Source organism: Triticum urartu, chromosome 6 (assembly GCF_003073215.2).
Source record: "Triticum urartu cultivar G1812 chromosome 6, Tu2.1, whole genome shotgun sequence".
Classification (NCBI taxonomy): domain Eukaryota; kingdom Viridiplantae; phylum Streptophyta; class Magnoliopsida; order Poales; family Poaceae; genus Triticum; species Triticum urartu.
Genome location: NC_053027.1, coordinates 535,567,402 through 535,580,101, shown reverse-complemented (window position 1 = coordinate 535,580,101; position 12,700 = coordinate 535,567,402). Strand labels below are relative to the sequence as shown.

At 43.8% G+C, this 12,700-nt stretch overlaps 2 protein-coding genes across 2 annotated transcripts; both read right to left on the bottom strand.

Moving 5' to 3' along the window:
• Window positions 1-3,506: 3,506 nt before the first annotated feature.
• On the bottom strand, window positions 3,507-7,194 carry LOC125515000 (sugar transporter ERD6-like 16). The gene is made up of 17 exons (XM_048680408.1): window positions 6,848-7,194; window positions 6,703-6,765; window positions 6,472-6,561; window positions 6,252-6,311; window positions 6,097-6,162; window positions 5,933-5,998; window positions 5,761-5,836; window positions 5,593-5,657; window positions 5,412-5,504; window positions 5,160-5,325; window positions 5,029-5,075; window positions 4,886-4,948; window positions 4,754-4,813; window positions 4,622-4,675; window positions 4,475-4,534; window positions 4,241-4,355; window positions 3,507-4,151 (listed from the first exon to the last, which is right to left on the bottom strand). Exons 1-17 carry the CDS (start codon window positions 6,992-6,994, stop codon window positions 4,030-4,032), a joined length of 1,413 nt encoding a protein of 470 aa, XP_048536365.1. The 5' UTR covers window positions 6,995-7,194; the 3' UTR covers window positions 3,507-4,029.
• Window positions 7,195-8,587: 1,393 nt separating this feature from the next.
• On the bottom strand, window positions 8,588-9,804 carry LOC125512733 (senescence-specific cysteine protease SAG39-like). The gene is made up of 2 exons (XM_048677824.1): window positions 9,357-9,804; window positions 8,588-9,260 (listed from the first exon to the last, which is right to left on the bottom strand). The coding sequence occupies exons 1-2, from the start codon at window positions 9,787-9,789 to the stop codon at window positions 8,674-8,676; spliced, it is 1,020 nt and encodes a 339-aa protein (XP_048533781.1). The 5' UTR covers window positions 9,790-9,804; the 3' UTR covers window positions 8,588-8,673.
• Window positions 9,805-12,700: the final 2,896 nt, after the last annotated feature.

Sequence of the window (12,700 nt, the reverse complement as noted above, 5' to 3'; positions counted from 1 at the left end):
TGCTAAGGCCTCCACTGCTTGTGCTTCTTAGGGGATCCATGATGCAAACTTTCATTGCCGATGGTATTTTGACATTATTACTCTTTCGGTCCACAAAATGGAGGCAACCTGGGAGAAGTTGAAGAAATTGCCTCGGGTGAAGCACCAACAACGAGGTTTGCCTCATTTTGTCATTTCCCATGGCTTGGGTGCATCTGCATCGCAACAAAAATTTCAATCCATTTAGGGACGATCGGAGAAAGTTGCAAAGAAGCACGGTGCACTAGCGGCATGTGAGGATTACTTTAGTCCAGCTGGAGCATATGTGGTAAACAATATCCTCCGTCTCAGCAACCACGACAACCATAAGGAGTAACAATACTGGCACTAGATCAAAATTCAAACTTCCAACCGATTGTGATTGGGGCTTGCTTTCAAAAAACAAGCGACGATAATAGCAAATGCAATCAACTGCTTTCAGGTCTTGAGGACCCAAAGGAAATCTTGGGTCTACAAAATAATTCTTTGAATGAGCTGCTAGGTTACACCCCCGTGATGACGTCTATTCCACAAAGTATGCAGTAACCTATGCTCAAGAGTGAGACAACTATACTAAATACGTTAACCAGCTATCTGAATAGGAGATTGGGAGTGGTGAATCATAATAATCATGAAGAAAAGAAAGCTCATCTGCATTTGAATGCCCTTTTATGTTAACCATCCTTTAGCAAGACGCTTGTGAAAAATTTGAGGGTCTCTGTGGAGATCACATCGGCGAGTCTGTACCTTGCAAATCGACACCTTAGCAACTTTAGCAATGCAAACGACAAGCATGTATATTTCATTAATTGTGCCACTTGAATCAGAAACTTGTTGTCTAATTGCCAAACTTTGTTAATGGTGACCAAACCGCCATCCTGAACTGTCTCCAAGCTCTTTCTGAAATATGTAACCATGATGTTGCTTCTTTGCTTGTCGTTCATCCCCACCCATAACTACAAGTGGAGGAGGCACATCCTCCTGGCCCGCATTTTAGAGTACCGTTGACAATGAGAAGAGTTGTAACTTCTCCAAGATAAAAAGGACAAAAAGAAACCTTGGGACATCATTACAATCCATCGGTAATGTTACCCGGTGAACGTTCGTCGGGAATAGATAGCATTTTGAACGATTTCGATGGCATTTTTAGTTGTGTGTGGGATCATAGTTTCTTCAAAGCGACATGGCATTTTCTTGGAAGATGGCAGTTTTGAGAATCCATCCTAGAAAATGCCATGTTGCTCTGAAGAAACTTACACCCCACATACAACTCAAAATGCCATGATTTTTTTAAATGCCACACGTTCCGGTCAAACGTTCGCTAGATACGAGGGTCCCAATCCATACATCAAAAGCATCAACTTTATACATGCAGGCGGCACCGCGAGCGACTATACATTTGTGTATTATCACCTCCGAAGGCAGACCAACCTAATGCATCTCGATCTCGCCAGTGCACTAAGGTGCATGGTTGGAGTGGCGATCAAGTATCAGATGTGCTAGATCGATGAGTTCGCCATCTCAGCTTTGTACAGAGGGCAGAGTGCATTTATCTTGAGCCATTTGTCGACGCATTCCTTGTGGAATAAGTGTGTGCAGTTCCAGGGAAATTCACGGAGCTCATCAGTGTGTCCATACTTGGCAAGTAGATGCAACGAACCTGCAAACAGAAGAAGAAGAAGAAGAAGAAGAAGTCGGTAAGTGCGTGCAACAATGGTACTTCTGTTTTGCTGCAAGACAGATGTTCAATGCTATTTAAAAAAAGAATAACGTTTCCTTTCCACGCAGAACACGTTCTTGCCACACTTCATCCGTCCCTCACCTCCTGCATTGGTTTTTCTTCCTTTCGAATGATCCAGCCACACCTCCCTTGCTCGATCTGGGAGGGATGGTCACCAATCTTGTTTCTCACGCTGGCTATGGAAAACAGAGCGCATCACCAGTGACGGCCATGAAAGAGATTCACACGGGCGAGGGAGAGCACTCCTTCAACGTGACTTAGACATTGCAAATGTGACAGCCTGGCAGCCGCCATCGACGGCCCACTCCATCGTAGAGGCTGCCTCTGCCTGCAACAACGTACCGAGCCCCACCATTGTTGTTGCTGCAATATGCCCCAACATGCACCAATCTGCGAAAAGGCGTGCTTACTCTCGGAGTACCCACACAACCTCAGGAACAGTAAATTCAATGAAAATAGGAAAAACTTATTAATGGCACAAAATTTTAGATTATCATTTACATTTTTTTTCAAATTTTCTGTTAATGAGGGTGTGGATACATCCAGTAGTAAAAAATACACTTTGATCAATCTGTAGTTTCGGGTCGAGCCGGCCCAATAAGGATCTGGCACCGCTATACCTGGCTATGGGTAGCCCGACCCGACCCGGCCTGAAAATCTCGGGGTGGACTGGGCCTGACGTGCCATCGTGCTGGGCTCGAGCCTGGAAATTGATCCCGATGGGCATATCGGGCCAGGTTTGGGCTTACAGAAAAAAAAAGATTTTAGACATAGTCGGGCCAGGCCAATCTGGCCATGTCGGACTTTTCAGGTTTGGGCCAGGCTTGGGCCTGATTTGTTAGGCCCGCCGGTCGGGCAGGACCGGGCTCGGGCCTGAGTTTTCAGCACCGGGCTTTTTCTGGCCCGGCCCGGCCTGACATATGCCCAGGTATAGGCGCCGCCTGGTCGAGAAGCTCGCGGCGCTGAGCCGTTGCCCGCCGGGAATTCGGGAGTCCTTTGTGTGCCGTGTCCATACCTTGTCCTCTCCGCCGACGGGAAGTCCCAGATTCCCCGCCTCTCCCGCGCTGACCTCGGGGCCACGGCCCACGGCCAACAGCAAGCGGCACCTGCTGGACGGCGTCCCCTGGCTCATCCGCCGCCCCCGCCTCAGCCTCAACGTCCTGCTCGGTCAGTGCTCTCCTCCTTCCAGTCTCCGCCCTCTATCTCAGTTCTTGCGTCTCTCTACATCTCAGCTTCTCCTTCAGCACTACTATACCATCACCGTTAATCAATCGAATCTGTTCCCGTTCGTTTTGCACGTGAGGTGAGCCTAGAGCCGCTGTTCTGTAGGTTTATTACCTTGGATGGGATAGCGCAGCTTCGATTTCGCCATGAATTGTGGTCTATGAAGATGTGCAAAATACTTCAGCTTCATCTGATTCAAATTATATGAACATAAAATCTGAGGTTCGTTGTGTTGTTGATAGTCTACTTAGATTATTGAGATAACTTTCCAAGAATCTTCTGATGCTTGTGGTTTGAAGATGAAACCATTTAGCTTGAGAGTCATATCTCTTTTACAAGAGGTTGGTAGCCGCAGGACTAATACCTGATGCAGTGAACGAGATCCCAACAAATGAAAATGTTGGTCACTCGCAAGTCAATCAAAAACACGCACAATGGGCCATTAAATGGACAACATGATACATGCACTTAACATCACGATAACCACCTGGAGGCTGCCAAAGGCAGACATGCTCAAGAGGAATAAAGACCAAAAGATTTTACAACCCCAGAGAAAAACTGCGCAGCAAGGCACTATGTAACATGCCTGACTGCAAGTCTTGCTCTCAGCTGATTACATCAGCAGATGAAAATTCACTCTCTTTTTGTTTGACTATATATCATACTCCCTCCGTCCAAAAATAAGTGTCTCAACTTTGTACAAACTTTAGTACGAAGTTGTACTAGAGTTGAAACACTTATTTTGGGACAGAGGGAGTACTATTTTGGCAGATCTAATAGAAGAGGAGGCAGTTGCAAATCCTCTAGAAGGATACACCAACATCGAAATCTTCTGCACGTTTTAGCTATCCTGATACCCATCTTCATTACAGATTCGATACACATTGTATACAATTGTGTGGGCAAAGAAAAATGTGTCATCTAACTTCCTCGAAACCACACATGTGCTGCAGTTTATCAAAGGTTGAATATCTTCCAATGTCTTGCCTTTTGTCTCATGGCACGATCTTCACAGTGAACACAACAGCCGTGTTTCTCCAAGCCACTCATGTGCTGCAGTTTATGGAAGCCTGAATCTCTTCCAAGGTCTTGCCTTTAGTCTCCGGCACGATCTTCACAATGAAGAGAATAGCCACGGCGCAAACGAAGGCGAAGAAGAAGAATGTTCCTACAAGATTTGCTGCATATCAGACAAACGTCCCTGGATGATTCAAGCAACACCATAGTCCATAGGGGGCTGACGTATATTTGGCTGACCTGAAGCACTCCAGCTCATGAGGAAGTTGAAGGCGAAGGAAACTGCTAATGAAGCCAACCAGTTCACCAGAGTCACGAAGCTTCCGCCGATTCCTTTCATGTTAATGGGGAATATCTGCGTCCAATCCAATCGACCATGTCAATAACATCTCATTTCTAAGTAAGTTCATATGGTGTTGTAAGAAATCTCGAGCGACGAAGAAATTTGATTGTTTTGAAGTGTGAACTCTAAACCTCTGACATTATGACCCAAGGAACGGAACCCATCCCTAGTGAATAGCTTGCAATGTAGACCTGTTTCAGTTATACAAAACGATTTAGCGTGGAAAAAAGTTCAGATACGCATCAGGTCACTTGCAAACAAAGGCTTTTCAGGTGTACCAATATGCTGGTGAGCGTGATGACTGGGACTTGCTTCGGGAATATCCCGTGAATCTACATGCAGCAGAGATTCCACTTGATGAAGTTTTGATACAAAAGGAATTAAAGGACATAAAAGAGCATGAAAGTTACCTTAAGGTAGAATGATACTGCTGACATAAGAGTCCCGACGAGGAGTCCAGATGTCGAAATCTGCAGAAAATAAAATAAAATGAAAGGTCAGAATTAGTGTTCATGTTGGCCAAGTTTTATCTCTGAGCTTACTAATAATAGTGGCTTTCTCCCACTCCGGTCCATCAGTAGAGCTCCAAGTGTTGTCAGCGGTAACTGTTATAATGAAGATTACACAAATTCAAAAAGTTACTGAGGAATTTGATGAAAATTGATGTACGTGTTATTAGCTTCACTTGGATACAGGCCATCAAGATTGTTCCTAGGTTTCCTGAATCGAACCCTGCAGGTAACTCAACATAACTTAACTTTCAGAACTTAACTGACAAAAATCAATTATCTCCAAGTCCGAGATCTGCCAGCTTACCAGCTGAGACAAATGTTTCACTGGCGTAGAACAGGATCCCGTTTATCCCTGCAAACTGCTGGAAAACCATTAGACCGGCGCCGATAATGACAGGACGGATGTATGGCCTGCTGAAGAGATCCTGAATTCCAGGCTTTGGAAGATTGTCAATAGTTTCGACGAAGTCCTGCATGTAGAGCAATTCCATTTCCATGACGACGCCGCATATTTTTTCTGAATCGACAAAACTAAACACAGCTAGCGGCGCCAAACCTTGATTTCTGCAGCTTCAAGGGACACATCCGCGTCTCTGCCACGGAGGCGCTGGAGTGCTATTCCAAACTCCTTTTGCCGGCCAACCTTTACCTGTGGTGAACATTTGATGCTGAATTGGTAAGTGTGACAACTAGATGCTACAACAAGCAGGATGTCATTCAGTCAGTAAATTATTTACCAGCCATCGAGGAGATTCAGGAATGAAGAAGAGACCAGCTATGAGAAATATGCATGGAGCAAGTCCTGTGTATACATGCCATGCCAGAGGGGGAGGTCATCAGATCAGAGTACATGAGGATGGTCAACACAAAAACTACAATGTGGAATTGTAAGATATTGTATGTACCAGCCATGGCCAGCATGCGCCAGGACACGACTGTGCCGACGATATACGTCACGGATAATCCAGTGCCTATCATCAACTGCATGCAGTTCAGGCAGAAATTTCAGAGTTGTTCCCAAAAGGCCAGCAAGGCTATAGTGTGTTCATATTTTGTTTCAAGGAGGAAAAGAGTTACTGGATTCAGAGCTGTAAGCCCCCCACGAAGAGCCTTCGGAGCAATTTCTGCAATGAAAACCGGCACCTGTTGGGTTGCAAGGGCTAGTGTTAGTGTTAAGTTGAAATTGTCTGAAAGATCCGGCTGTTTGCTGAACAGTGTGATTAAATGATGATCGTACGTACCACATACGAAAACACTCCGACGCCGAGTCCGGTGCAAAATCTCCCAAAATCAAGTGAAGAAGCACTCTGAAAGTTAGCACAAACAAAAGTTCAGAGGCACATCAGCAGCTATGTACTCTTGCACGGTGGTGTGATGGTACAAGAAGGGAAAAGACCTGTGCAGAGAAGATAGCCAGCCATCCGACGATGGAAACGAGAGCAGAGGCCCTCATCGCCTGCTCCCAGCACACAAACAATTTGGGTCATGAAATAGATGATCATTCTGGCGGGCATATTATACACTACTACCTCCGTCTCATAGTATAAGACTTTTTTGACACTACACTAGTGTAAGAAAATATCTTACATTATGGGACAGAGTAGTACTAAACATACCCCTTTTCGTCCAGCAACATCTGCAATCTGCCCGCTCGCGACCGCTCCGATCATGGCCCCGATTGTTATTACCGACCCGAAAACAGAGTACTGCAGATTATTACACGGATGAGAAACTGGGAATAACAACAGTACTATGAGAAATGCCACGGCCATCGATTTGAGTTGAATAGTTGGCCCGGAGCCATGTCCGTGAGGCATTGGTGGCACATGAGGCACGGACGGACGTACCTCGGAGAGGGTCAGCTGGAGGTCCCGGCTGATCCCGGCCTCAGCTGGTGCGGAGTAACCAATCTGCAGCAGCGCCAATCACATACAGAAATTGTTTCTCAAGCAAAAGGCTCCAGATGACGCTCAACTATGATAGTAGACTCACCGCGACGCCGAAGGCGAAAGAGCCGAGCACGGCGACGCCGGTGCTGGCCATGACCATCCCCAGCGACGACCCGTCGCCACCCCTCGCCGGCGGCGGGCCAAGGAGGTGCTCGCTCGCCTCCGCCGCCGCATCACCACCCCTTGTCATCGCTACAAGAAGCTACTTAAGTGCAAAGCAAAACCACCACTGCCAGTGCGTGCTCAGCTACAAGATGGGCGGATACATATAATCTCTGCCATGTTGGTAAGAGCATGTCATTTTGTTGGTATCATTGAATGGAATGCCGTAACATGGGGCACAATCTGCCGTGACATTTAACAAGTGCTCCTGCAGGACAACTGATATTGGGCCATTAGTCACCAACGGACAGCTCATTCACGCGAGATAAGAAAGTTAAATTGGCAAGAACAAGCATGTGGATACTTGCTTTGGAAAAGGCACTGTCGTTGCTCATGTGGCCATGCATTTTCTAGTTGTTCACTGTCCTCTTCCGGAGATCCCATCGAGTCCAAATTAGCTGTTCATCTGCCTTATTTTAGTACTAAAAAAAACAGATTGTGATATGATTTTGCCGGATATGCATGCTCAGGGAGATCCGAGAAAACAAACATAACCAAAGCCACTAAGTAGATCCTTAATCGCTTGTGGACACGCTAGTGATCAATGACAGAGCCAGATCCAATCCCACACGATCCTTGCCCCACGTGTTTCCTTGAGTGTTGGCTTCTACATCTCCCTCTTGGACCATTAAGATATTGTTTGCACTTAGAGTGTTCCTAGCGGGCCGCTCACACAGACAACAAAGAACCCATCAGGATTCACTGAACACTGAACTCTGATCTCTAAATAAAGAACACCTATCAAAGTATGAAAATATATAACTTTAAATGATAGCACAGTCGATACGTGTACCGCTGCCCTCAGTAAAAGTTAACTTCCAGGGATGTTCAATGCACGTGCAATTTCCGTTGTGATTCACTACAGGTGTGGAGGCAAAAATAAACAACAACATGAGAAAAAAAGGAGCAAATCAAAGGAAGGAAGAATCATGTGATAGAAGGGACTGCTCACACAAATCATTCTTTCAGTTGGGACCAAATCATCTTTTCCTTATTATGTGGTGAAGTTGTTTTATAGATTAGAAAGTGCAAAACAAAACAATAGTCACATCCATATATGTGGACCATCTCTTCCATATGGGAAGGAGTTGTTAGCCTGCCTGTTCATTACTAGTAGAAAGCTAGCTTATTGTTTCTTCATTTATGTGCTCTACCATATTGAGGTATGGACCCCCATGATGCTAATCGTATTATTTTAATTACTAATCATAATTAAGGTCCATTTTCTAATTGTGGATTATCCAGAGTAAAATTATGGTTGGTGTTGTAGTTGGGGAGAGGAGGCTGTTGTCGAGCGTTGAAGGACCAGGACGACGGGAATTGGTGGAGGGAAAAGTCCACCCTATTTCACTTCCTCGAGATATAAAAAACATTTTGTTCCATTCTCAGGCTGCAACATTTATTTGCAAATCAACTTCACCATTTTCACATTTTTTATTGTTCTAAGATTATCGTGAAAATAAAACTACTCAAAGAGTTCATTCTACAAATATGAAGGAAGAAGAGACAACATAGTTCACTTACAAAACACAACTAGTGCCAAATCTCCAAATGATAGAGCTAACACAACTTCTTCATCAATCTTAACATATGTGCCATAATTTACATTGTATTCACGAAATATAAAGTACAAACTTTACTTTAGATACACACACAAACTATACGTATTTAAAGTAGACACATGATATGTTGCATATGAAGCTCATTCTATGCAGTGGGGTAAGAAGGCTCCATCGCAAGGCCACACATGCCTTTCTTGTCAGGAATGTCCTTCTCCATTCTTAAATATCCGTTCTCGCCCCATGTTGTTCCCCATGAATTCTTCAGCAACCAATACTTTGTGCCATTGCTGGTCTTGCCATAACCAATAGCTGCAATACCATGGTCCAGGTCTGTGCCACATGAGCCTGTCATCACTCCACCTTTGTAAAATTGGAAGGTCATATCTCCTCCATCTACAGCCACCGAGACGGGTTGGCTTGCGACGGCTTGCATGAGAGCTCCCTCGTTGTTGGCTGGAACATCCTCATAGCTTTTGATGGTTGCGGCACCGTTGGTTCGACTCTTGCACTTGTCATCTGCCGCGGTATATGGGTAGTTGGACTCGGTTGTGAGACCGCCATTCTTGATTATGAACTTGAAGGCATTATCCATAAGCCCACCTTCGCAACCTTGATCTTCACCATGGACATCACAATCCACTAGTTCTTGCTCAGACAACGAGATAAGCTTGCCGGTTTTCAGCTTAACGACGCCCTCTGTAGCAGCGACAGCAGAAAAAGCCCAACAACAACCTACAAATGTTTACGTTTTTGCACATACTATAAGAGGACATTCTCATTAAAAATTCAAACATATATGCAATATATTATTATCCTAAACATACTTACCACATTGGCCCTGATCCTTGATGGGGGTGACTGCTCCTTTCGTTCTCCAGTCTACAGTTGCCGGAAGTGCGTCGAAACTTACATTCTCATACCTGAATCTGGTAGCCACCCTTTCCATGCTCGGTTTGTACCCCTTGTTAGCCTTCCTCGCCTTGAACTCCTTGTTCGTTAGGTCGGCAAACTGATTGACGCCCAAATAGAACTTGAGGTTCTTGGCATTAAACGACTCGATGAACCCGACATTGGCCTTGAACACCCCGAATCGTTGCACCTTCTCAGCATCGTCCTTGTACACACGACCGTACTGCACCATCCAGCTCTCATGCCTTGCCACCATCGATAAGTCATCGCTGAGCTCACGAGCTGCTAGGACCGAACTGCAGAAGCAGACGCATCCGACGATGCCAAGGATCAAAGCTTTTAGGATGGCCATGTTATGTTTGATGAAATTGCTTGCTACTACTAGTGTGTAGTGTGTGCTCTGGTTTGGTTTTGTGAATGGTACTGGGTGTCTTATATAGTTGCATGGATGTATGTATTTGAATATGGGGGATTGAGATGGTCTCCAACGTAGCGGTGAAGTACATCTGGTAGGCGGATAGTATAAATAAATATGTGTGCATATGGTGTACGCTTTCCTTAGCATATGAGAATAATAAACATGTTGTGCCAGAACTTTGGATGTTAGTACAAGAAAAATCAAGTAACCATGATTACGACATATTTTGATACTTCATACATACTTAGTTCAATGTGATTGCATGGTGATGCTGACAGGCTTTTCTATCGATCCTATTCCTATGGAGCTCCGTAAACGTGTTGGCATGAGTACCCAGGAACCAAAAATACATATAATTTTTTTACACCCTAAATTTTAAGCGTAACACCAAGTCTTAGCTTATGTTGATTTACAAAACTATGAGTGCGTGCAAAAAACATTGATAAAAATTCTTGTAGCCTACCGATGAAAAGTGATTAAATGTGACCGCTTGCAGAGACGAGTGGAAACGGCAAGTTGATTAAGACAACTTAACCTGTCAGGTCATCAAATGTTAAGAGAACTATGATTAGTTAATTAACTAATGATAAGTAATTTACTCTTGAGTTCAAACATGGATTGGTATCCCTAGTACGTCAAGTCCATGAATTAATATTAATACCGTCGGATATACTTGCCAGCATTGTAGATGGTTCATATCTCACTACCATCACATATTTCTGGCGGCCATGGTTAGCGGGAGGCCCCCTGCTTAATGAGAGTTGCAGGTGGCTAGGTAGTCCAGCGTTGCAACTCAAGGATGAGTGATGGTATGTAACACTGCACATGACACACACACTCTGCAAAGCGCCAAGTGTTACACGCAACCAACGTGTCCAACACTTATCCCCTCATCCCTTCAGACTTGTAGGCCTAGGAACATTTGGTACACAAGAATGAATAAAGGACCCACACGGACATGTGGGACATGGCAAGAGAAACGACAACATGCAGCCTGAGAGCCAAAGCGAACACACACACACACATGCAGATGAGACCGACGTGGGAGAAACGAGCGATGGCCAACTGACAAGAAGGGACAACCTCACGAAACAATCCGGGAGCTCAGAACGCCCCATTTCTAGCAAACATAGTAATTAAATATATAATTACAAAAGCAAAAAATAAAATTTGTTTGTTAAATAATGAAATATGACCTTTTCCTCAAAGATTGAATTGGTTTATAATTTGAAACTAGGTTTTAAGAAATATGCTTTAAATCATAATGTGCGATGTCAATAAATGGGAGGAAGCGTGAACTGAACTTGTCGATAGCGAAAGCGTCGCAAGATAGAAGACCTAGGTACGTTGAAAGATTCATGTGGTATGTTTTGAGATTTTTGGTTCTCTTTGATGAAAAGGTTAGTCATTACCATCTGTAAAAGGAGAAAATTACTACCTCCGTCCGGGTTTACTAGTCGCCATCGTAATTTGGGCCAAAATTTGACAACAAAGATCCTTAATCACTTGTGGTCACGCTAGTGATCAATAAGAAAGAGTTAGATCCATTCATCCCCCACGATCCTTGCCCCACGTGTTTCCTTGAGTGTTGGATTCTACATCTCCTTCTTGGACCTTTAGGAGATTGTTTGCACTCAGACTGTCCCTAACGGGACGCTTGCAAACCCATTACCATCTCACGCAGACAACAAAGAACCCACCAGGATTCACTGAACACTGAACTCCGATCTCTAAAGGATGTTGTGGAACTGAAGAAATAACACCTTTCATTGAAACTCTTGCAATGATAACACGGTTGATACGTGTACCGCTGTCATCAATAAACTTTAAGTTCAAGGGACGTTCAATGGACATGCAATTTTCGTTGTGATTCACTACAGTTCAGGAGGCAAAAATAGAAAACACCATGAGAAAAAAATAAAGAAATCAAAGGAAGGAAGGAAGAATCATGTGAGAGAAGGGACTACTTACACAAAAATTGATGCCCAAAATTACCAGATGGTTGTGCATGATGTCACTTACATTGAGGTAGTCCACAGACATAGCCCCCAAGGCACGAATCCAGTATGCGTTCATTCATTATGCCAGTTTGGCTAACAAAAAAGGATCATGATGCTAATCCTTTTTTCCACAATATTCATGTCCATCATCGGAAAAAAACTGCTGCGGCGATCAGGCAAAAGAACATGAAAACAGAGATACAGAGCGAGTAAGTAAAATAATCGCTGAACATATGCTTTATCAGAATTTTCTTGCCTAGCCTAAGAGAGCAAGGAAAGAATAAAACATAGTGCAAACTGAATAAGAGTACTAAATAATTAAGAGAGACTAACGATGAAGATGAAGACAGTAGAAAAGACACTTAGGACTGAACGACCGTACTGCCAGGAAAACTAATGAACTATCATGGTTGTACAAGCTATGAATGAGAATGAGAAATATGACTAATAGACTGAAAAAGACAAAGTCAGCCAGAGAGAATGAAGGTGTGACCGAGGACTTAAGAAAGGCACAACGCTCAAAGAAGAATTGACTTCAGAAAAATAAGTAGCCCAATAACAAAGTAAAGACTCAGATCATAGAAGTGGTTCATAAAAAAAGACTAAGACCATAGAAGTAAGAAAGATAACTAATGAAAAATGGAATAACTACTTAAGAACTAATGAATGTTGATAAAATAGTTTATGCTTGAGAATCTGAAAAGGAACAATGGCAAGGCACAAAAGCACCGAAAATCTTATATGGTGAAGACTTGGGGATGAGGAACGACATTCAATGAGTGAGAGACTAAACACACAATGAATATAAAAAAACTACAATGAAACTATAGAAAAACTAATGAAAA

Coding starts and splice junctions, on each gene's coding strand:
- LOC125515000 (XM_048680408.1), bottom strand. CDS start 6,994: ATGACAAGGGGTGGTGATGCGGCGGCGGAGGCGAGCGAGCACCTCCTT. Junction 6,163..6,251: donor TGGCTATCTTCTCTGCACAG/GTCTTTTCCCTT, acceptor GCTAACTTTCAG/AGTGCTTCTTCACTTGATTT. Junction 5,076..5,159: donor TGAAACATTTGTCTCAGCTG/GTAAGCTGGCAG, acceptor AGTTACCTGCAG/GGTTCGATTCAGGAAACCTA.
- LOC125512733 (XM_048677824.1), bottom strand. CDS start 9,789: ATGGCCATCCTAAAAGCTTTGATCCTTGGCATCGTCGGATGCGTCTGC. Junction 9,261..9,356: donor CAAGGATCAGGGCCAATGTG/GTAAGTATGTTT, acceptor AAACATTTGTAG/GTTGTTGTTGGGCTTTTTCT.